This window comes from Falco naumanni, chromosome 1 (assembly GCF_017639655.2).
Source record: "Falco naumanni isolate bFalNau1 chromosome 1, bFalNau1.pat, whole genome shotgun sequence".
NCBI lineage: Eukaryota > Metazoa > Chordata > Aves > Falconiformes > Falconidae > Falco > Falco naumanni.
The window spans coordinates 119,329,978-119,353,975 of record NC_054054.1 but is presented as its reverse complement, the minus strand read 5'-3'; the positions used below and the strand labels follow the sequence as shown (position 1 = coordinate 119,353,975).

The window sequence follows — 23,998 nt, the reverse complement described above, 5'->3', positions numbered from 1 at the left end:
GTATTGGGGCCAGCCCTGTTTAGTATCTTTATTGACAATCTGGACAAGGGGATTGAGTGCACCCTCAGTAAGTTTGCAGATGACACCAAGTTGGAGGGGAGTGTTGATCTGCTTGAGGGTAGGAAGGCTCTACAGAGAGGTCTGGACAGGGTGAACTGATGGGCCAAGGCCAGTTGTATGAGGTTCAACAAGGAGAAGTGCCGGGTCCTGCATCTGGCTCACAGTAACCCCGTGCAACGTTGCAGGCTTGGGGAAGAGTGGCTGGAAAGCTGACTGGTGGAAAAGGACTTGGAGGTGCTGGTTGACAACCAGCTGAACATAAGCCAGCAGTGGCCAGTGCCCAGGTGGCCAAGAAGGCCAATAGCATCCTGGCTTGTATCCGAAACAGTGCAGCCAGCAGGACAAGGGAAGTGATTGTCCCCCTGTACTCAGCAATGGTGAGGCTGCACCTCAAATCCTGTGTTCAGTTCTGGGCTGCTCACTTCAAGAGGGATGGAGAGGGGCTGGGGCATGTCCAGAGACAAGCAGCAAAGCTGGTGAAGGGTCTGGAGTGCAAGTCTTAGGAGGAGTGGCTGAGGGAACTGAGATTGTATGGTCTGGAGAAGAGGAGACTCAGGGGGATCTTGCTGCTCTTTACAACTACCTGAAAAGAGGCTGTAGGCAGGTGGAGCTCAGTCTGCTCCCATATAACAGGATAAGAGGAAATGACCTCAAGTTATGCCAGGGGAGGTTGAGATTGGTTATGAGCAAAAATTTCTTCATGGAAGGGGTGGCCAAGCATTGGAGCCGGCTGTCAAGGGAGGTTGTGGGATCACCATCCCTGGAAGTATTTAAAAAACTTGCAGATGTGGTGCTTATGGATATGGGGACATGGTTTAGTGGCGGCCTTGGCAGGCCGGAGTTAATGGTGAGACTTGATGATCTCAAAGGTCTTTTCCAACCTAAAAGATTCTATGATTCTACTGTGACACTCAGGAATTCTTTGGTCAGGCATGAAACCCTTGTACACATCAATGATGTAGCATGTCTTCTCTGATTGTAATGGACGCATCAGCTTGCCAAGGTGATGTTTCTTCAAGTGAGTTACTGCTTGATTCTGAACTACTATGCTCCTTAGCCAGTTGAGCAAGTTGTTGTGGGCTGGAGTGTGAATGCTAGATCTCTTGCATAAGCAGGTTAAAACAGCATGTTTCTAGATGCAATTAATATTTCAGGATAAAACGTTCAAACACGGTGTTAAATATAAAGTTGTGTCTCTCTTAAATCAAGCCCACTATTCTCCTTACTTTGCTCGAGAGTTTGCTGTCACAGCTGAGGATGTCTCTTTTTCTAAAGTGGGGAGGATAATGAGTAGAGTTTCTCTGTGGGTTTGCCTAGTTTAACAGGTCTAGGATATTGATTGACAGTGGGAAAGGGTGCGTCTCTTTGGCACTTTCCTTTCCTTGTCTGGCTAAGGGCAAAATGGCAAAATGTGTGTTATACATGGGTGTGATATGCTCTCCCTGCATAGCACAGCAGCTTGTCACTGTTCTGTAACTTTTGCTAACTTAGAGTAAATATAGCTGCGTGTAAATATGTTGCTCTTTCTCTCAGGAATGTCTGGTGAAAGACTTATGATGATAAAATTTTTGAAATTTCAGCTGAGGTACCGAAATCATTGTAGAAGGATACATTTTCCAAGTAAGCTACACTTAACATTCTTCCTCTCTTTTTTTGGGGGGGGTATCCTGCCGTATGTGTTTCTGTGCTTATTCTTTATGCCTGCATGTGCTGATGGCATGGTTGATGAACACAGGTGCCGGTGGCTGCCGGCTCAGAGTCAGTTTTCTCCGTGGTGAGTGGAGGTTCTGATGATTCTAGATGGAGATTGACTCAGACTCTTGGTGCTGATGTGATCTCCTGGTCCCCTGAACCAGGACTGCATTGCAGTCCTCTTAGTGAGCTCCAGACAGTATTGTATACGTAGGTGGTTGCAGAATGTGAGCAGAAAAGGTAAAAGGGGAGTAATGCAACAAAGACATACAAGTTCAAGCTTAGGGAGCTTTTAAAGGGAATTCTTAAAATATGACTGCGGAGCATCCTGTTTATAATACCATTTCTTTTTTTTTTGATCCTTCACAGCTGGTAAGGTCTTGCTGGAAACCATTTGAAAAACAATCCAAGTTCTTCAGGAATGGCTGGCTGATTTAAGTCATTAACCAAAGACCATCGTTATTGGCAGGAGCACACAGATAGCCACCTTGTTTGCCAGCTCTGCTACTCCCATCTATACAGACAGGTTGTGAAAGCTCTCTTCTGTTGCCCTCCAGCCCCACAGTTTGAACAGAGGCCCAAGGCCCTCCATTCACTTGACAATCCCTTTGGCATTTCTGGTCCCTCTCTTCCCCTTGCAACACTAGCCTTCTCTCCCCCTGCTCCCCACCTTGTTGTATGTGTGTATGGACCTCATCTGATGATGGATTACTATAAAATATCTATACTGATTCCTCATTGCACCTCAAGTTCTGGCCCCCACCGTGCATGTGTGTTGTGTACAGAGGAGCTGGTAAATTGCTATAATTTCCTGTCCAACGAATTAAAATTAAATACTGACTGCAGCATCTAGTAGCTGCTTCATGAACTGCTGAGCTGTCTGTACATGGAAACTGCCACTTGTGAAAGATGGCCAGGGCAGGCAGGAGCACTTATGCCAAGATAGGTTGTCAGGATGCAGTTCAAACCTATGGTCTTGAGCTGGCAGTCACTTAGCACCTCTGCAGAGGGGAGATGTGACAAAGAATCTCTTGAGCTGTACAGAATACAAGGCTGTAGCCTGGTATCCCCAGTGTGATTTCTAGGTTGCAAGTCAGGTCTAATTTGTCCTGCTTGAATCTTCCTGGTGCTGTGAGAGACACGGCAGTGAGATATACTGGAAGTGTTGCGCTTCTAGCTGCACATTGAACTGCAGGTGCAAGATTTCTTTCCCCTACCCCCACCTTGAGCGGGGAGTTAGGCTTGATATTTTACAAAGGCAAGTTAATAATTAATGCAGCTACCCTGCAGGCAGCACAGCGCCCTTTCTGTTGTACCCATGGAGCAAGCTGAAAATGTGATTCTTTTCTCTTTTTTTAGTTCAGTAGCTGGAGGGTTACGTGGGGTGAAAACTGATACTAGTCAATAATGTCTGTGAGGCTGGGAGTTAGCCTTTAGATTGGGTTTGCCTAAATGTTTATGCAAGCACTGCTGTTTTGCTTGCCTTTTCATTGGATAAGGTCAACTGCAGTGATCACAAAATGGCCAAGTATAAAAACTCTTCTAAAATCATCTTGGCTTATCTGTACTGCTTTGCTTTAGCAATGTGAAAATGGTATTGTGTAAGTCCAGCACCAGAGGTGGTGCTTTGTGGTGGTATCAGGTTTTGGTTATTCGATAGTGACATTGTCTCATTCTGCTCTGGCTGCTTTGTGTTACCTGCTAAACCAAAATAAATAACCTATGCTTGCTTCTCAGGCTGCTTTCATTTATATGGCTTTTTCTTTTTTTTTTATTAGGATTTTTGTTGCCAAGATAACTACGGCAAGGAAGATGAGAAGGTTCTTAAGACCCGGACATGATCCAGTGAGAGAGAGGCTTAAACGTGACCTTTTCCAGTTTAACAAGGTACAGTGCTTTCCTCAAACTCCCAAGGCATATGTGTGCAAGGCAAATCTATCCTGACCCACTGCACAGTGTAAAGGGATGGAAAAACTACATGAGCGTGGGTGGAAAAGTTAAATTTAGGAGATGTGGTTTGTTCTTTTTTCTTTTTCTCCTTTTTTTTTTTTTAATTCTGTCATTTTTTCCCTGATGGTGCCTGACTAGTTTTCTTTAAGCTCACGAGCATGTTTTCAATTCTGGCTTTCATTTTTAAGAAAAAGGATATTGTCATGCTGCTGAGTGGCACTTGCTGAAAGAAGAGATCTTCACAGCAGCTTTTATATACTCTGAGCGTTCTGTAGCTTGTCCTGCTATGTGCTGTGACTACTTATGTTATAGTCTTTGCAGTGCTACTATAAAAGTAAACATTTTTCTAAAGATACGTGTAAGCCACAGTTTGTGATGCAGCTGAAGCCAGAGTTCTTTGTCTGTGATTATCCTTTGGGTTTATAAGTATATCTCTGTTTTTAAATGTTGATTTATAGGTCTGTGGTAGAAATGTGGTAGTACCTAGGCAGCACAATGGCCATTAATAATGAGTTTGCTATTATCTTAGTCTGTATCTATTTTTTCCTTCCCTCTGTGGAGGAAATGGCAATGGCTGTGCTATCTATCCAACACTCTGGGCATTTTTCTTTTGAGCTGTGGCCAGGAACGTAGTGCTTTCATCTTTGCAAATGCCTAGTAGTAATTCATTGCTAGGCTAATGGCTACTTCCACCTTCATTGGGTATCACAAATGTATTTGTAGGTTTTGTATTTCCAAGGTTTAAATGGAATTTTGCTGAAATGTATAATGGATAAATGAAGTCAGCCTAAGAAATAAATTCCTTGATTCATGAAAATTCTGGTGTAGATATATACTTAAGTGGAACTTTGGATATTTGAGATGAATGATTTAATGTAATTTACTACTAAACCACACCATTTCCATGCGTACCTCCCTCCCACTGGGGAGACAAAAGGAGCTTGAGTGCTTCAGACTTATTTTCTGCTTGCTACCATAAGAAAATGCTACTGCAGATGCCGTAAAAAGTACAGTAAATGAAGACCAGGATTGAGTTGCTAGCATTTAGCTGAATGCAATGTCAGCTCAGAAAAAACATCCCAAGGATGGGTCAGAATTACTTGTAAGTGTATAAAATTGTATATACCTTGGAAAAACCTTTGCTATTTCAGGGGTGTCTCTTTCTTGAATATGTCTTTCTCTCATAAGAATGTTTGGCTGAACTTTACCTGCCAGAGACAGACTAATTTGGGTGATGCAAAACAGGTTGAAAGAACTAGCTTTTGCAGCAGAGGGAAACTTCCAAATGTATTAGAAGTTGGCATCAGGATTTGTGACTCCCATTTGATTCAGTCCTGAAGGTAAATAATTGCATCTTGTTTCTAGGGAGGCGACTACTTTGGACACTTCCTAATGGTTTACTTTCATTAACGTCTTGGTAATTAAAGGCCTTGCAAAATGCATTTGCACTTTTAAGCTACAGTAACTTGTTCTTTTCTAACAAGAATCAGAAAGGGGATGAACATTATACCAGAATCTTTACATTATACTTTTCTATTGCATAAAGTTTGGGTTTTTTTTCCCCTGAGACTTGTGTGTCTTATTTCCAGACAGAGTGGATCATTTGAAAGCTTCTGCCCTTTGACAGATATAATAAACATCTACTCGCAGCTAGGTAGACTGAGATCTGGAATAGTCAGGCCTTAATTTTGACCTGTTGAAGGCTGTGGCTTCAAGGAGCCAAGAAACATAGTACTTTTTGTGCCAAGACTGTCCTTGTCTAATATGTGAAGTAAAGCAAGCATATTAGTGCTGGTAAGCAAGTTTTTAAACACTTGTTATTTGAGGTCTTTGAAACACTTCTGGTTAAGAACCTGTTTGGGAAATAATTTGTGGGACTGTAAAGTTGCTGATCAGAGAAATTGAATGGCGTATTTGCACCTCTCCAGTGTGTGATGCTGGTAGTGACTAAATGGAAAGTCTGTACCTTGAAAGTGCTAGGGATTCTTGCCCTCATTTTATTGTTTACCTTGAAGTTGAATATGAATGCATGATGCCACAAAGTTTAGTGTTAATGTAGTGGAATGTTTTTGGCCTAGTAGTGGACATCAATTAAAAGTCTTTTTATTTGGTGGTGATAGATTTTGTTTGTTTGTTTACTCCCTCAAGTATAAATAGATTGTAATCTTTTTACTGTTTCCCTCTTGCATTTCTGTTCCAGGTAAGAGGTGATACAGATCATTTTAAAGGACTGATTGACCACTGGACTAACTCTTCAAACTGTCCTCAAACTCGTGTTTGTTTCAGAACACACCTTCCTAAATTCTGCTAGTCACTTAGCTTTGCATATCTGTTTCTCTGTATGAGTAAGAACTTCCCATACTTGTGTGTACCTGTTGCAAGAATCTGTTTTTAGCTCAGTGGATAGAATGAAGGATAAGGTATGTGGACTTGGCAGTCTACTTCTTTAAGTTTATCCTGCTTTTGGAAGTAGTATTTGGATGCCTTTGGCTCAGTCCAAGCCCTGCAGAACAGACATGTTCAGGCTGGCATTGTCAGACTAGATGATGGGTAACACACAGGTGAACCAGCCTGTCTTACAGCTGAATGTTACCAAACTGGGAACGTTGCATTTAATTTATGGCTTTGTGTTTTTTCCCCTCTTTTCAGTCTTCCTAACCCTTTGCTGATGAGTGTGATGGATAGCTTGCCTTAAATCTGAATTGGTGTCTATGCAAAGTAGATTTAACACATACAGGCTTCATTGTTCCTTCAAAAGACATATTAGGAAAGGTACAGCGTTTGTATTGCCTGTGGTTGGGTTTGTCTGTGCTTTGTCATAAAACAATCTGAGAGGAGAAGCGGAGTGAAATGAAAGAAGGAAGGCAGCACTGAATTTCAGCTGCACAGCTTTAGTGTGGGCTGGGAACAACTGTTAAGTTTGGCCGCATTTTTCCTGCAGTAAATATGACTGACATATAGCATTTCTGTTCGTTAATACTGCTGACATCAGGCTTACTTTTACTGAGTCTGACGGATCTGTGGTCTGAGGAAAATGAAAACGAAAGCTTCCACCTTTCCTCAAAGAGACAAAGGCCCTTTAGAGGAGGGCACATTGTGGGCACTCCAGTTTCTTATTTCAGCTGTCCTGAAAGGCTCCATTGTAACCTTTCCTGCCTTCTGCCCCCCTCGCTCCCCCTTGCTGGGTTTACCTGCTGAGCAGGTGAAAGGATTGGCTGATGAAAGCTGCTGAAGAGAAGGGAGGAAAGGGAGGCCAGCGGAAAAGCTGATGATGTGATTTAACAACTGAGTGTAAATAAGTACAAGAAAAAGATCTAGGTAATCAGGACAGTGAATGTGAATGCCTGGTCCTGGTGGTGTCAAATACAGCCAAAAAGTCACCCTGATGCCTTTCTTGCCTGGCTACAGAAACAAATGAATGACATAGGGAGGGAGTTATCTTCGTTATGTCTTATGCACATCTTGGCTGAAGTTTCAAAGCTGTCAGAAACCATTAGTACGTTTACTGCATAAGCAGTTGTGTAACAATAAGTGATTGTTACTGATTCTTCTTGTGCTTCTGCATGTGGTACTATTTTCTGCAGTGGCCTTCTATTACTAACAGTAATTACTCCTGGATGTAGTTGTTAATGTACCTTTTGCAAATTTGGCTATAGGATGGGGGGGTACTTCAACCTGGAGAAAAATTTACCCTCCTATTATTATTACCGAATGTTACACGCTCGGTTATGCAGTTCATAGGTCTCATACTTGAAAATTAAAGCTTTTATTGGCTTGTCTAATGTGTTTACAAATTAACATGTCAAACCCAAGATATAATTAGCCAGTATGAAGGCTAGTATTGACAGCTTCCTAACAGGCAGTACAGTACTGTGTAAGTCATGGTTTTCTATTGTGAGAATTATGGCTAAAGCCTTGTCTTCTGGGCTGGAAGAAATCTCAGTATAAAGACAGTTTCTGATTGATGTTTCATTGAAAAGGGCACCTGGTTGTGCAGATGACATGTGCAGTGACTGTGGACAAGTTGAAACTAAAACTAACAGTGGAATTACACTGGTGTCTCCTCTTCCTTGCTCTCTTTTGGGGAGAGTGGAATGGCATCTATTGCCTGTGCTACACCTGATTCAATTAAATATCTCATGATTTGTTAAGATAACACATTACCTTGAAAATTATTCTCAGAATATAGCTTCACGCTCCTACAATTTTGACAACTAGGAAGCTGCTCTGTGTTGTCTCGGTACAGAGACATGTATCATGGTACAGAGACATGTATCATGGTACAGAGAAATTCTGCTTTGCCTGTGCTGGATTAGAAAACTGCCCTGTTTCAATTCTGAGTCCATAGGTAAGTTCCTACTTCATACAGTCTTCTCTGGGAAGTTTTATATGTGTGGCTAGGCAAAGGTCGGTTAACAACAACATCAAGGGTGATGTTAAAAAGACTGGCTTCTCAAAATTTGTTTTTAATAATGCAAACTTAATTTACCTTCTAGGAATATAAATAAGGCTGGAGATTAGGTTATCATAAAGGGAAATAAACTCGGTGGTCTTGGAGCCAGTAGTACTAATCTTAATTTACCATGTATAAAAGGTTAAAAATTAGTAATGACTTCTTTGCCCAGTCTTAGGAGTTGGCAAGCAGAAAATTAGGAAGTGCTCCAATATTTTCAATTTTGTATCTTTGAAAATGTCTCATCTTCCCCTAGCAGGACCTCAGGTTGGGGTAATTGATATTTAGAGAAAGGTCTATTTTTACAATTCATGAATTGTGATCAAATGGCTAAAACTGAACCAATCTGGCAGACTATCTTCTTATGCCTGTGGCTTTGAGCAGAAACAGTAAAAGGGCATTAAACTATTTTGTAGCAGCTGGGAGCACCTCAGGCTAATGGCATGACCACAGAAATGAAACTGACTTCATTTGATTCTGGTGCAAGGGATTAAGTTGGGAAATCACTGTGCAGGAAATAAAGTCCAGGTGTTACTTTTAGGTTGAATAAACCTAAACCATAAAGCCAAGTGATGTGGTAGCTCTGTCTCAAAGACATGATGGGAATGAAGTGCAAGCGCTTACTTCTGTAGATGGAGGGTTCTGCACTTTTTTTTTTGTGTGTGTGCAAGTGGTCCTCCGGCTGTTTTATAACAAATTCCTATTCTGTAGCTGACCAGCTTGCCTTAGGAGAACGTATTTCCCAGATGCTGAAACTGTAAGGGCAACAATGTTTTCCAGGAAGTAGCCCTATTAATCTTCAGGCACACAAATCCCTCTTTACATAGCTATATGTTGTCAAACACTCATGCATGCTTGTTTTGTCTGATCGATGATAATATCTGTACATTAGCACTTCTAAAACCTTGACTGAGCTATTTTACAGGCAGCTTGGTTGCATCCTGTAAGTACGGCAGAATATTACTCTGTAGTGTATAAATGCATCAGGCATGCTAAGTGTGGTGTGTATGACATGCTCCAAGTCTTCCTCTTGGTGCAGTGTAAATTGTACTTCAGGGAAGCCACTAAGGCCAAGAAACATACTGCTGCCCATGATAGTGACTGACATTTTTTTTATTACCAAAGGGTTTGAATTAGTCTGAGGTGGCCTAGCAGGCTCCTGCTGTCATTAAGTTCCAGTGCTCCTTGTGCTCCTTCTGGAAAATGGATTCAGTTACATTAGTTTTCATGACTGCCCTGTAGGAAATCTGTTTAGTTTTCTGGATGAGCCTTGATGTTCACTCAGTAGTTCTTAATAGCTTTGCACCATTTCTTGATGTCAGTTAACAAGAGGAGGTCGTGAAAGCTGACCTGTGTGGAATTTGGCAGATAAAACTGACCTTACAACACACAGTATTTGTGTCAGACTTTGAAATTGTGCTGAGCAGTTGGTTTATGGAAGTAAAGTTTTTTTGGAGCGACGGAGTGTATTGCAGCGAGAGAGTAAACTGTGCTTATGCAGAGTTATTTATAATCTTAACGTAAAGATCTGCTTGGGTTACTGTTTTCAGAATATTTATCTTCCTTTTCTGTTACACTTCTGTATATCCTGGCTGTAGAGCCAGGGGTTCTTGGAATAGATTCATCCTTAGGCTATTGTTCAGCAAATCTAACCTGTGTTTGAACACTTCTCAACAGAAGCTGCCATTAAGTACTGTATTTCAGACTGCCGTGCCAGATTAAACTTCTGTTCTTTATCTGTATACAGCAATGCCCATGAAATATGCTGTTGATCATGAGTTTTCTTTCTCTCTACCAGACTGTTGAACATGGATTTCCCCATCAACCCAGTGCACTGGGCTATAGCCCATTTCTCCACCTTATGGCCATTGGAACGCGATCAGGAGCCATTAAACTGTATTCTTTTGAACAACTTCAGCAAGATTTCTCTGACTACACCAGAATGTGCAACTTTGAAGACACTGTAAAAAGTTAGGCTAACTATAAATTTGCAAGCAAGGGTTACTGGAACATTGGAGCAGTTTGTCTAGGTTTGAAGTGATCTCGGTCTGATCAGTTTGGGATTATTTTGCCAAGAGCTGAATGATAGCTCAAACAGAAGCTGAGCTGATGCAGATATTAGACAAGACTCTTTGCTCTTGCTATGCAGACGATCAGACTAGATCTCACCTAAGTTTAGCAATCCTTCATGTTATAAATTCCAGGGTTGTTTAAATATGTGGGACAGGGTTCTTTTTTTTTTTTTTTAAAGCAGTTCTATTTCAGAGGTTAAAACTGAAGTCGGAAATGCTTTCAGCTTCCCAAGTTTTTGACCATGCAGGCATTAAAGACCCAAACACTGAAGGTGGTGACACTTTCTTACATTTTTGCATTTAATGATGTCTGGTCCAAGCTTTGTGTATATGTGAGGCACTGAGGTGATTCCCATGGCACAGTACCAGCTAGGCAAGCTGTAAAACAGGGCTGTCGCTCAGCCCATAAAGGAGAAGTTGGTGCACTCTCTGCCTGCTTAATCATTCATTCCTGGTGTTGTTTGTGTTCAGAGGCTCGACTCCACATGCAGGAGGTAGCCATCTGTCTCTAGGTTACAAATTAGTTAAGCAGGATTGTAGTGTCTGGGAAACCACTAAACATCTCTGAGAAGAAACAGAGTCCAGGCACTTCTTCTGCATATGCTCAAAGGATCAAGTAAACTTCCATGTTCTCCTGTACTGTGCATAACCTGCCACAAGCATATAAAATCAAAGTAGATTTGCATTGGTTCTTTTCAGTCCAGATCACTAACGGTAAAACATGGTTTCAAGCTAATCTCATTTTGCTTGCTAGCAAGCTTCTTATCAATTAATTGTAGCTGTGGGTCATCTTAAATACTGTAGATCCTCAACAAACTCTTCAGGTATGGTGCTCCTGGAGTGGAGTTCATGGGTTTACATGAAGAAAACAATACTGTAATGCAGATTCACTTTATACCTGATCAGGTAAGTGTCTTTTCAGTACCTCTGCAACTTACGTAGATGTTTCTTATGCAGGTGTTGGGTTTGTTCCAGGCAGCTGGACTCCTATTACCAATTATATTCAAATGCTGCTTGGTTGGGAATGCTTATCCCAGTGTGTTTTGTGCTCTTGGCAGCACTTGTTGCTGTGGAGATGCTCAGTAAAACTTAAGAGTAGCTTTGTTCTTCGTAACTGTTAGTCATTTCTCTCAAGCAACGTATTGGGAATGGTAATAAGGCCAGAATAGTTCAGGCAATCTGCTGCAGAAGCAAGAACTTCAGTTTCCTTTTCCAGACCCTATTATTTCAGTAGGTCTGGGTGGTCTTTCTTCTGCAGAACAACAGAAGAGTAGCTGCTGCTGAACTGATATAATTATTTTCAGGAGTTCAAAAAGGTACTGCGAACCTCGCCTGCTGCTAAGCTTGTTGCCTTTGTGTTTTGGGATATTGAATCTTGCTCCTGGGGTTTGCTACACAGTTATTGCCACAAACTAAAAATAGGAAGGCAGAATTTTCCAAATGTTTGGTGGCTGTCTAACCACTTTCCATTCCCTTGGCTGACAGATTGGTGTCTTGGCCACATACTTTGTTGCCTGATGCACCCAGTATAGCACGAGTGGCCTTGTTGCAAGAGGGATTTAATTCTTGAGGTGGTTTTGGGTGTCTGTTTGCTTAACTAAAATGGTATAAGCTGAAACTCCCATGGGGAGTGTTGCACCAGGTGTGGCTTCAACAGGTAAAATGCTTCAGTTTGAACATAGAGCCAGCAGGGCTGGGCTCATAAAAGGACTCTGACACAACCCTCCAGAATGAGGTTGGACATGAAGAATGCAAGGAGTGTGGTGTAGTAGACTGTATCAGCCCCACCCAAAGCTGGGGTGTGTTGCAGCAAACCATGCTGAGGGAGAAGGTGGTGAGCTAAGAGCCTGCAGCTGCCTTGCTGAGCTTTACGGCATAGGCTGATCTTTTTCAAGAGCCTAAGTCCTTGTCATTCCCCTCAGTGATAACCTGTGCCTTTGTCCTATATAAGAGGGTTTTTAGCCTTAGGCTACTTTTTGTCTCCCACCAACCCCCAAATCCCTTGCTATTAGCTAACAGCATTGCTGCAGGATATATCCACTGCTAGAAAGAGCAGTGGCTGGCTCCCCAGTCCTGTTTTAGCAGAGAATTCTGAACTGCAGCAACTTTCTTGCTGGAGTTACTGTGTTATGTTTAATGTTGTGATTCTGAAAAAAGCATATTGTGTGTTTTTTTTAGTGCCAGCTGGTGACATTGCTAGATGATAACAGTTTGCATCTTTGGAGCCTGAAGCAGCACAGCGGAGTATCTGAGCTGCGGGAGGAGCACCGCTTCACGTTGAAAGGGCCACCTGGGTAATCTGCAAGAGTGTTTTTGAGCTAGTTTGGGGATAACTAAGCAAGTAAGAAAATTCTGATATTGTTCTAGCTAGAACTTGTTCTGTTCTTACAGACTCTTGCTGCTGTGAATCCGTTAAAGGGGCATCCATGGAAACCAAACAGGGGCTAGCTGGGGCCTGGGAGACCACTTTTTAACTGTGTTATACCAATGTAAAGGGTGACACCTTTTTTTAATATTATGCATCCACTCCTGTGTGTACAGGAGCTATAAATCTTAAGACTTAAATATAAGCATCCCTTAAGTCAGAGTTTAAATATTGCTATGGTTTTAGTTACACTTGATCTCACTAGTTTTGGGTGAGCTGTTTTTTAGCTCCTTTAGGGACACTTAATAAGAGAGGCTTCTGTAAAAAGGTGTCTGGAACTTTGTCCATGCACTTGTCAAGTCTTTTGACGTGATTTGTCTTAAAGCTAGTGTTTTCATCCTTCAGAAGAATCATGCCTGGCTAAAATCTCTGCCTATAAAACAAATGACACTTGTAAATATCCCTGTTGAGTTCTTAATTCTCTCAAGTTCAGTAATAATAGTCTTTTTATATGCAGTTCATGAGAGTCTCTTTGCATCCCCAGGTCTCCACCAAGTGCCACGCAGATAACAGCTGTCCTTCCCCATTCCTCACGGGAAGTCCTGTATCTTGGCACAGAGAGTGGCAACATCTTTGTAGTGGAGCTTCCATCCTTCAGAGTGCTAGAGGACAGGACCATAACCTCTGAGGCTGTGCTGCAGCGGTGAGTGAGCAAACAGGCACTGCTCTGTAGAGGTGGAATCCCATTAGCAGACATATCCTTTGTTAAAATGTCGTGCTGGATTATGTATTGGGGCCTCACTGTTATGTTAAGCATTGTCCAAATCTGCATGACTCCTGTGAAAGTAACTTTTGGTCCTGGTATGTGTTCAGTAACAGTTTCTGTCCTGGTCAACCCAGTACTGTCACTGTGGACGTGCAGCATATAGGCAGAACTGTACAGGAGACACTTGGAGTAAATATGCAACTCTTGTGCCGTCCCTCATGTTTACTTTTGCAAAAAATGTTATGCTTAGCTGTAATTACCTTTTTTTTTTTTTTTTTGAACATTGGCAGAACTTCTGAATCTGCTTTATCCAAATGAGTTTTGTCACCCTGGAGATTCAAGTGCTGCTGAAAACTGTCCTACTTCATGTTGCTGTTTTTTCCTACTGACGTTTCCATATTACTTTTTATTCTGTAAGGGTCACAAGAGAATAGGGCCGGTGATTTAGATCATTTTTACTCTCCTGGGATCCAGTTCTGGAATGAATTGTAAACCTTGGGTTTTCCCTGAAGAAAATGAGTCTGGATGCATGTTTGTGTGGCAGGCCTGATGTGATGTCTTATGTAAAATTTTTTTGCTGCTTGAAGGATTTGTGGAAAGATCATACTTATTCTCATTTATTTGAACTTTTTGTTGCTTAATTTCTCCTTCTTATACCTTGGCTGTTATTAGTCATATTAGGTTGTACCTGGAATAAGGTTTTCTTGGGTTTTTTCTTCTGCTTCTGTAGAGTACCAGAAGATTACTGTAACAGACGATCCTGTGAATTGGTGGAAGCCCTTCGGGAACATCCCAAGAGCCCTGACCAGATCCTGATTGGATACAGCAGGGGCTTGATTGTCCTCTGGGACCTGCAGAGTAACAAAGTGACACACCATTTCCTGGGCAGCCAGGTATTAATTCAGTCCAAAGTCAGTTCAGCAGGGGAAGAAGGGCTCTCTTCTCTGGGGGCACTCTGGAGATGAGTAGGTGCAGGGAGAGCCTGACAAAGCTGCTTTTTCAGTAAGAATGCATTGGGTTTGGGGGGGTTAACAGCTCTCTGGAGAGGAGTCATTGTATGTCTTTCTATTCAGCAACTGGAGAACCTCTACTGGCAAAGGGATGGCAGTAAATTCATTAGTTGTCACTATGATGGAAGTTACACCCAGTGGCCACTATCCAGTGACAACAGGCAGCATGAGCCTCTGGAAAACATTGTGCCTTATGGTCAGTAAGTGAGGTTTAATTGTTGCATATTTGTCTAAACTCAAACTCATTTTGAGCTTAAGTAGGATATTCATGTCACATTCTCCCTAGTGTTTAATCCTAATGACAAAATGCAGAGCTGCCTTTTGAATGGTCATGAGCCTAGACTAAGGGATTTTAGTCCGCTTTTTTTTCTTGTATTTTAAACTCCTTTACATTGTTGAGGTCTGTCCTGAACATGAAGAGCAAATGTGTTGCAGAAATTAGTGCCCCTTATGAAGAAGGCTGTTGGTGATTCAGCTCTTTTAGTTCATGTCCTGTTCAGCAGGAGTTGCTTGGATCTTCTGTAATTAATAGTGAGCTAAGTATACTTTTTGTTGACCTGAGCAGTGATGAAACGAAGCCTCTGATTTGCTGAAACCCATCAAATTGGGATGACCTCATCTCTCAAGCATATAGAAGCTTCTAAAGCTCTATCACTTTTACATTAGTTTCAGGAATGCCTGTGTTTTTAACAATCCTTTCTAGTTAATCAGCTTCTATAACAGCACTTCCACTCCCTGTTAGCCATTAGGAACATAGTTCAAAACTTCCCCTGAGTCTAAGTGTTGTTTTGCTGAGGCGTATTGTGGTTAGTGTGTCCCATAAGACTTGTCTGATGTGGCGTGGTCTGGCAAGGTGGTGGTAGTGCCTGCTAATTCAGGTGGCTCTCTTTGGCTTGGAGGCTGAGGTGACAGAGGTGAAGCAGAATAAGGAACTTCCTATGTAAAGATGCAGTTCTTGAATTGTGGTAAATAACTCTGTTCTCTTAGGTCCGTTTCCTTGCAAGGCCATCTCCAAGATCTACTGGCAGACAACAAAAAATGGGTAAGTTCGTGGTGTGTCCCTTCACTCTCACCTGTTTAAAGGCATTTAAAGGGTGCAGTGTGCGATATGGTAAAAGCCATTTAGAGTAACAATGTTACGAATTTTTTGTCAAAGTTTGACTTGCCTCATATCTTTGAAATTTTACTTGCTCCTCACTTCAGCATACACTGCTCTAACTCTGTCTTTCTCTTAAGGATTCCTTACATTATATTCCAAGGAGGGATGCCCCGAGCTAGCTATGGTGACCGGCACAGTATTTCTGTTGTCCATGGCAGTCAGCAAACAGCCTTTGATTTCACATCACGGGTGATAGACTTCTTTATAATCTTCAGTTCAGAGCCTACTGCAGGTATGTGATGAAAGGGTATTATTGAGGAATTAGGATAGCTGTGTACGCTTGTGGAAATCTGCCTGGTATAAATAGCATACAAAATGTGATAAGGAGGTCAGTTGTCTGGGGGTTTTCTGAGACTTTAACGAAGAATCATAGAACCATTAAGGGTCTTTTCTAACCTAAAGATCGACTCTGACCATAAAAGTGATTTGCCATTTAAAAGTGAAGTGTAAAATACTGGTATAAAGAGTGGGCTGGTTACAAATGCCTTACATTCCTCAGAAAATTAAGCTACTCCATTAATGAGAAAATCTCCTAGGCTCATGTCTGTCTAAGCTGGACGCTGGACATAACCAGGTTGTGAAATGAGGATCTAAATATCGCTGTTTTGAAATAGTACTTCAAAAGAGGCAATAATTAAACCCAGAATTTACTCCCACCGAGACATTGTTTCTTTTAATTACTACCTGGGTTTATGTCTAGGGCCCTGGGTAATAAATCAGCAAAAGGTGACATAGAACCAAGGGTCAGTATATAGAGAACTTAATTTACTTACTGCTGTTGAACATGAATGTAAACAGTTCTAAAACTGAATAGCACTCATTCCACAGCTTGCTTAGAGCTTGTCAGATTCTTGCTTCTGTTGAAGAGCTTTATTACCCTTACTTCCACAGTAACCTTAATATTCTTTCTTTTGCTGGAATTGTAAAGGATTTTCCCCAAGAACTGTTTGTTTAGTGCTGGTGTAGTTCTTGCTTCTGGTTAAGTTGGAGTAACAGTATAAAATTTCAAGCTTCAGAAATGTATTGGAAGTTGAGTCAGACCAAATCACAGAAGTCTAGATACTTTTTTGGGATCTTCTGGGCAAATCTTCTATTACTGAATCTTCTTAGGCTTTCTAGTTTCTGGTTTGCCTAGTAGGCTAGTTTCCAAACCTATTTGTCTTGTGTACTGCCGGTGGTGGTGATGACAGCTCCCAGCCACACACTGTGCAAGCGTGGGCTTTCAAATATGTAGATGCAGGTTAGCTCCCCCTGGCCTATTGTACAAAGCAGACCACAGAGAAAGTAGGCATGAAGAAACAGCTTTTGGATTCCCAACCACCTCTCTCCCCAGTCCTTAACAGGCCCTTCTCAAGTCACTGAAAAAACAGTGAAGAAACTGGTGGAACATAACTGAGATGAAGTGCCTTTATATATTTGTCATTATAATTTTCCCTACACAACTGTCTTTTAATAAGCAACTCCCAAATGTGCAAAGCCTGTAGGTCTAAACCTTTAAGCTTAACAATACCTTTAAACTTGAGGTACTGTTTAGCTTTTATCATCAAAGAAACTAGACCCTTTTGCTTTCTATCAAGTTGTCAGAGCTGAGATTCTAGATGATGCAACAAGTCTTAAAGATGAAAGAAATCTGAGTTTTTTTAGGTAGAAGATTGACTACTTAAAGTTCAGTTCCTGGATATGATTAGTCCTTTAGGATGAAGTAACTGAACTTAACAAGCTTTATATTTATACTTCCCAAGAACTGAATTATCTAGTTAACACAAATTCTGGTGGGTACAGACAGGAGCTGCTACAGGAAGCTGAAACTGTTGTGCTTAGATGAGGAAGTTTTTTTACAGTAAAATGAGGTTTCTGTGGTTGACAAGCTTCATTGTGGCTGATTACCTAAGCTTAGTGGATCCACGTAGTTTGCCTTGTTTGCCCTTAAGCAATCTTCCCTGCAATGGCAATACGAAGGTATTAATTGTATACCAAAGCCACTTAATTTAATAAGCACAAAGCTTATGCGCTACAGCGTGGTAGTAGCTGGTGACTTTCCACTACCCTGAATACACTGTGGAAACAATTTTTAAAAGGCTAGCCCTTCCTGTTTTCCCTTTTTTTTTTTTTAGCAGGTGAATGAGTGCATGGCAGTCATGACAAATTCTAGTATGCTTGCTACTTCAGCAATTTAAAATGGATTCTTGCCATAAGCAAAGAGCTCATGTGTGTGCGTTTGCAGGAAAAAAAATACTGTTAACACAGAGTATATTTGGTTAATGTTGGTGGCAGCAGTCAGAGTGCAGGGGTGATCATGCATAATGTAATATAAGTATGATATTGTTCTATGCAGAAGTCCTATAGACCACTGCAAGTGACAGTGGGCAAGAAAGCAAAACAAAACTGGATATGAAACCTTTTATCCATGAAGAAGCTGAACTGATTAGTGATATATTATGACTGGCTAGTCAGAGGTGAAACCTGGAATGTCTAACTAGAGTGATGCCAAGTACTAATTACTTGAAGTTAATTTTGCTGAGTGAACAGAATTGGTACGTGCTTGCTTATAGATGTGCTTTCCTGCAAGTATATTCCAGGTAATCAAACAACTAAAGGGAAGTAAAAGTATGGGTTAACAGGGAAGGTCAGTGAAAAGCTGCTAATTTGCTTGTGGCTCACTGTTTATCACCCCCTGCTCCGCCCCCAGTGTGACGTACTACAGCTGTATGTTCACTTAGATTTCTGTAGCTATGTTAATCGTTGTTGGTGTGAACTGATTTGTGGTTTTGGTTTTTCCCACCAGTTGCTATTGTGTCTGTCTTATGAACTTTACTGCAATAATGTCCTCATTAGATTAAATTTTTTCACTTTAATTCTAGTTACAATGAAAAATCTGGAATTCTTGAGTGTCAGGTATCACCTCTAAAATTACATTAACAGATTTTTTGTAATCTTATCTAATATTTGTATGAATATATATTAGGTGATGTACACACTCTTTAAAAAAGAAACTCCAGAGGATCTGTCACAACATATGAGAAGCAGGGAAAATGAAAAGTAAGAGAGCTGAACTGCAAATACTTGTCAGTCCAAGCACAGAAGCATTCTGCAGAACTCAAGGCATTGCTGTGTTTAAGCAGCTTAGCCTAGATGGACTGTGGTCCTAACACGGTACTAAATGGGTCACTGCTGGGGTGTATGCATGTCTGTCCACCCCATGCTGTTAATTAGCTGTAGGTAAAGTCCTTTGAGTTCTAGCTGTTACAATGGTAAATATGAACTTGTGTTATTTAGCCATATATGTTGTTAACAAATTTTTTATTCTGCAGTGGAATCTACACCACTCCTGTGACCGCCAGAGTGACTTTTTATAAAGAACAATGAATTTGCTGTAAATCTGTTAGTATCTTGAAATCTATTAATATTAGTGCCTCAATAGGCCCAGTTAACACAGAAGCATTTAAAGGTTTTGCCAACAAAAATGTTTGTGTAGAGATCAGTGATAACAGTTTTCAAATAAGGCTTATAAGAAGCTTGTTTCTGTTTATCTTGGATGGTCATTTTTGTCAGCCTCAATGAATCATGTTTCTGCAGAGTTTGATGACCCTTCTGCTATGGTGGTGCTGGCAGAAGAAGAGCTGGTAGTTATAGATTTGAAAACTGCAGGCTGGCCAGCAGTCCATCCTCCATACCTGGCTTCTCTCCATTGCTCAGCCATCACCTGCTCACACCATGTCTCCAACATCCCTCTGAAACTGTGGGAGAGGATTATCAGTGCTGGGAGCAAGCAGAACATTCACTACTCAAATATGGTATGGCAGCTTTAAATGTACATGTGTTCCCATGCATTTAAGAACAGCATGACTGCTCAGAACGTGGGTGGTCTCTGCATGTGGAGGGATGAGTCTCAACAGACGTTGTCCTGCTTCTTAATAGGGTCAAGAAAGGCTTTTTCCCAGAGCACCACCAATACAGTTACTCACACTGGGGGATTAAAATGTGGTATTTTTCAGGCTTTGACAAGCCAGAAGGAAAGTCTGAGTGTTCCCAGCTGTCAGTGGTAACAAAGTTCTCATTAGAAGCATGTAGCTTTCGGCGCAGCTTCTTGAGGAAATGTGTAGAATATCTTCTAAAAAGCACAGCTGGTGTCAGAACAGGAACATCTAATCCAAACAAAAGCTAACTGCATGGACTGTTTCACTGCTGCTTGCACTGAAGTTCATGCTGTCTTGCTGACTGCGTATTCTCTTAACACTGTTACTGCCTTAAGAAGTCACAGTCTTCCCTTAATGTATTTGTAGCCATGGCCGATTGATGGTGGCACCAACATAGCTCCAGATCCTCCACAGAGGGACTTGCTTCTAACAGGGTATGTACTTAACTGATAACAATTAAGGAGCCCTTTCCAGTTCTGTTCTTCTTTTTGAACTAACTGAGGCTTTCCTGTGAGATTAAAGCCTGCTCATCTTGTAGGGAGAAGGCTGCAACGTTACAACTTCTCAAAGCTGGGCTGCTAGCTTTGTAAAGCTAACTGATTCTACTGCTTCTGAATGAATGGGTTGTGATGTCCACAGATGACTTGTAAAGTTGGCTTATTTGAGTTATGACATGTTATCCATTTTCCCCCACAAACATCAGTGTAGAAGTGCAGGCGGTAATCCAGACTGGTTTGAAGGGAGCAATGTAAAAGCAGAGCTTAATCTTGGATGTTTTGAAAATCCATACACCCCCATGTTCTCAGTGTCAAAGAAGAGGTTAGCTTGGACTCCTGCCTGCTTTGATCAGCATGAACAGATCTAGCTAAGTGGTGGAAATTGTCATGCAATGAGACAATCTCTTGCTAGCTATGTAGCATTTTCTTTTCAAAGCACTTTTAGGAATTTCAGTGAGCTGTTCTTCAGTCTTCATTCTTGATGCAGCAGGTTGTTAGAAGTCCTTACCCTTATGGTGGAAGACCGTATTGTTCCATGGAACAATATTCTGTGGAAGAAAATGTTGCCAATTTTCACCTGGAGCACTAAGATTAAAACTTGGTTTCTTTCCTTTTCTCCCAGTAATAGTATTTTTGTCAGGATGCGTTGTTCCTTCTATATGCTAAGCTTTTCTTCCTTTTCAGTGCTTTTTGAAGTAATCTTAAATTGTATGTTGCTGTCAGATCGATTAAAAATGGATTAAAAAATGGATTAAAAACCCCAACCAAAACAAAAAAAGCCACAAAAAACCCCTCACAAACACTCCGCACCCCCCACCCCCCATCTTCTCTTGAAGCACTAAGTTGCCACAGCTGAGGGCTTTGTAAATAGTGTAGTTTAATCTTTGGTTGTGTTTTTCCCCCTCTGTTTTATCATCTTCATCTGGGTCATGTGCTTTTCTCCTGTATGATGTCTGCTTCTGTAATTCTCCCCCATACAGGCATGAAGATGGTACTGTGCGGTTTTGGGATGCATCTGGTGTCTGCTTACATCTTCTCTATAAGCTAAGCACAGTGAGAGTATTTCTCACAGATGCTGATCCCAATGACAATATGAACACCCTGGGTGAGGATGAATGGCCTCCACTTCGCAAAGTAAGATGGCTATTGCTTGTAGAAGCTTTCTGAAAACCTGAGAAGTTCTGATTCTTGTCCTAGTTAACGTATGTGCAAAGACTAGCCACTGTGTATCCTCTTGCCTAGGTTGGTACCTTCGACCCTTACAGTGATGATCCTAGACTTGGGATCCAGAAGATCTACCTGTGTAAATACAGTGGATACTTGGCTGTAGCTGGTACAGCAGGACAGGTATTGAAATATAAAGAATTGTCATAAACCTTGCTTTAGTGCAGGTTGTCACAGTGCAACTTGAAGATGCAATAAAATTTGAAATACTCATTTCTCTAGTGGTAAATCAGTCTAGTCACTGGAAATGTTATTTCACGGTTCTCAGCTTTCTCTAATCTGTATTTTAGACTTTATCTAATGCTGTTTGTATGCCCTGAGAGATGCCGTAGTTCTTGTAGCTGCTGAGAAGGCCTGCAGCTTGAAGGACCACTTGCATGGTAAAAGCTATAGCAAAGTGTGTCCTTTTCCTTTCAGGTACTAGTGATGGAACTGAATGACGAAGATGCAGAACATGTTGTGGATCACGCTGAAGCAGATCTCCTGCAGGACCAAGAGGGCTATCGATGGAAAGGTCATGAGAAATTAAAAACTCGAGATGGACCTGTTCGATTTGAAGCTGGTTTTCAACCATTTGTCCTTGTCCAATGTCAACCACCAGCTGTAGTCACCTCATTGGCCCTTCACTCTGAATGGAAACTTGTGGCCTTTGGTACCAGTCATGGTTTTGGGCTTTTTGACCACCAGCAGAAACGACTGGTCTTTGTCAAGTAGGTATCTTCTTTCCAGGAGATCTGTGGTAATCCTCTGTTAAAAGTGGCCTAGGATTGCTAATAAAGCAAGTAGAAGTAAATGATTTCTCAAACGCAGTCAGTGTGGCAAGAAGCTCTGCCTTATCGGACTCGATCCTTGAAGATCTTCATGTGTATATATAAGCATGTTCCAACATTGGTGTGTGTCCTGTTGGACTCTTGGGAGTGATTGCTACCCATTAGAAAGTGACCATGTGCCTGCTGTCTCCCTCTTGCAGGTGTACGCTGCATCCTAGTGATCAATTGGCCTTAGAAGGCCCACTGTCTCGGGTGAAATCCTTGAAGAAGTCCCTCCGTCAATCGTTCAGACGGATTAGAAGAAGCCGAGTATCTAGTAGGAAGCGACGAGGAGGGAGTGGAAATGCCTCAGACGTGAGTCATCCACCTTTTTGGGGTCCTTTCTGTTTACAGGTTGGAGGATTAGTCCAACATTACTTACTAATTAGCAGAGTCCTGATTAGACTGCCTAGAGCAGGAGGTGGTCTGCAGTCCTGCTGTGGTATCAGTAGTTATTGGAATAAGGGCAAAAATGGCAGCTTCTGATGCTGCTGTTAGATAAAAATAGTCACATTTTTAGAGATCTACTGTCTGTAGTTGAACGTAAAATGTACCTGTTCACTGGTATGATGGTGCTTTCCCTGTCTATATTGCTGCCATTCTTACTGTCTCTCTCTCTCCCCCAGGCTTTTGCCTGACTGACAAAATGTCGTCTTATCTTTGAAGGTGCAAGAAGCAAACGCCAAATTTGACCAAGACACATTGCAGGAAATGGAACTGGCTCCAGTCCAGCGGAAGATTGAAGCCCGGTCTGCAGAAGACTCCTTCACTGGCTTTGTGCGAACCTTATATTTTGCTGATACCTTCTTGAGAGACAGTGAGTAGAAAAAGCATCTCTCCGTTCTTCTGAACAGGTCCTTCCTCCTTCTGCCAAGGAATGTATTAGGATTTACTGCCAGGAAAATTCGGTACCTCCTGTGTCCTACTTTGTGCTATGCTGAAAAACTAATATAGAACAAGAGCATATGTTGCCATGCAGAATTGTTATTTAGCCATTCTGGCTGCTGGCTATTCAAAGGCCAGTAGTAGTTCATTTTTGGATGCAGCCTTTATGTATCATTTTTCAATGTGCTGGAATGACATCTGACTTTTTAGTATAAGCTGTTCTGTATCTCATCACTTTAAAATTTACCCCTGCGCTCAGCAGGGCATTTTAATTTTGGTGAGGATGGTGGCGGCTGTGCATCAGAGCCTATACTGATATCATGAAGGAGTTTGCTTTGCTCATATGCGATACAAATATGTGAAAACTGGATGCAGCAATTGTGGTGTTTGATGGAAACAGCCGTCTGTTTCCTTTACGTGCTCTGTCCTTTATTAGGGCTGTTGATGGACACATTGGGAAAAGTGCTAAGAACCTGCAGTTTCCCTGGCAAATCTGCCCTAATATATTTAGGGTGTAAACAGAGGGAGGATTTTTGTATAGCTAGCGGGAAGCAGTTATCCAAGGATGTCACAGATGGTGCCTCACTCATGAGCCTTCTTGTTGCTTCAGGCTCCCGCCACTGCCCATCCTTGTGGGCAGGCACCAATGGAGGTACAGTCTACGCCTTCTGTTTACGTGTTCCTCCAGCAGAGAGGAGGATGGATGAACCTGTCAGGGCAGAGCAGGGTAAGTATGCCTTGTGAAAGCAAGGTCCTAAGGGATCTGAGCTATCACTCATATAACCAAGGGTTACACACATAAAAACAAGGTAGCTCAACTGCTGCTGTTTATCAGTGAAAGCGGAGCTAAATGTAGCCATGTGTGAGCTAAGCAATGCTTACTGCAGCAACTGAACTGAAGAGTGAGCGAGCTCCAGACTGCTCGACATGCTTTAGCCTAATTTCCTGTTGACTTCAGAAATATAAATTTGCATCAGCTGTCATTGAAGTTTACCATCAAGCCTCAGTGCACATGTACTTTATTCTGACAGCTGGACCTGCTGTCTTTATGTAATAATAGTTACTGTTTAACAGGAACCAGTTCAGTCCAAATACCCTTTAACTATTAAAAATCTTTTTAGGCAGGGTTTCTATAACTG

General features: G+C 41.7%; 1 protein-coding gene across 7 annotated transcripts in view; it reads left to right on the top strand.

Annotated features, from left to right (window-relative positions):
* Positions 1 to 23,998, top strand: part of LLGL2 (LLGL scribble cell polarity complex component 2) — a 37,517-nt gene that overhangs the window by 7,727 nt on the left and 5,792 nt on the right. For 3 of the 7 annotated variants that reach the window (XM_040581611.1, XM_040581593.1, XM_040581598.1), the window contains exons 2-18: positions 3,531 to 3,639; positions 9,954 to 10,051; positions 11,052 to 11,133; positions 12,406 to 12,521; positions 13,137 to 13,295; positions 14,089 to 14,251; positions 14,432 to 14,564; positions 15,356 to 15,410; positions 15,605 to 15,759; positions 19,104 to 19,321; positions 19,811 to 19,878; positions 20,922 to 21,075; positions 21,184 to 21,288; positions 21,583 to 21,875; positions 22,136 to 22,289; positions 22,641 to 22,791; positions 23,470 to 23,586. In XM_040581611.1, coding sequence (XP_040437545.1) covers positions 3,565 to 3,639; positions 9,954 to 10,051; positions 11,052 to 11,133; positions 12,406 to 12,521; positions 13,137 to 13,295; positions 14,089 to 14,251; positions 14,432 to 14,564; positions 15,356 to 15,410; positions 15,605 to 15,759; positions 19,104 to 19,321; positions 19,811 to 19,878; positions 20,922 to 21,075; positions 21,184 to 21,288; positions 21,583 to 21,875; positions 22,136 to 22,289; positions 22,641 to 22,791; positions 23,470 to 23,586 — 2,296 coding nt within the window. In that variant the 5' untranslated portion in view covers positions 3,531 to 3,564. The other 4 variants (XM_040581577.1, XM_040581571.1, XM_040581586.1 and 1 more) reach the window with 3 other exon arrangements.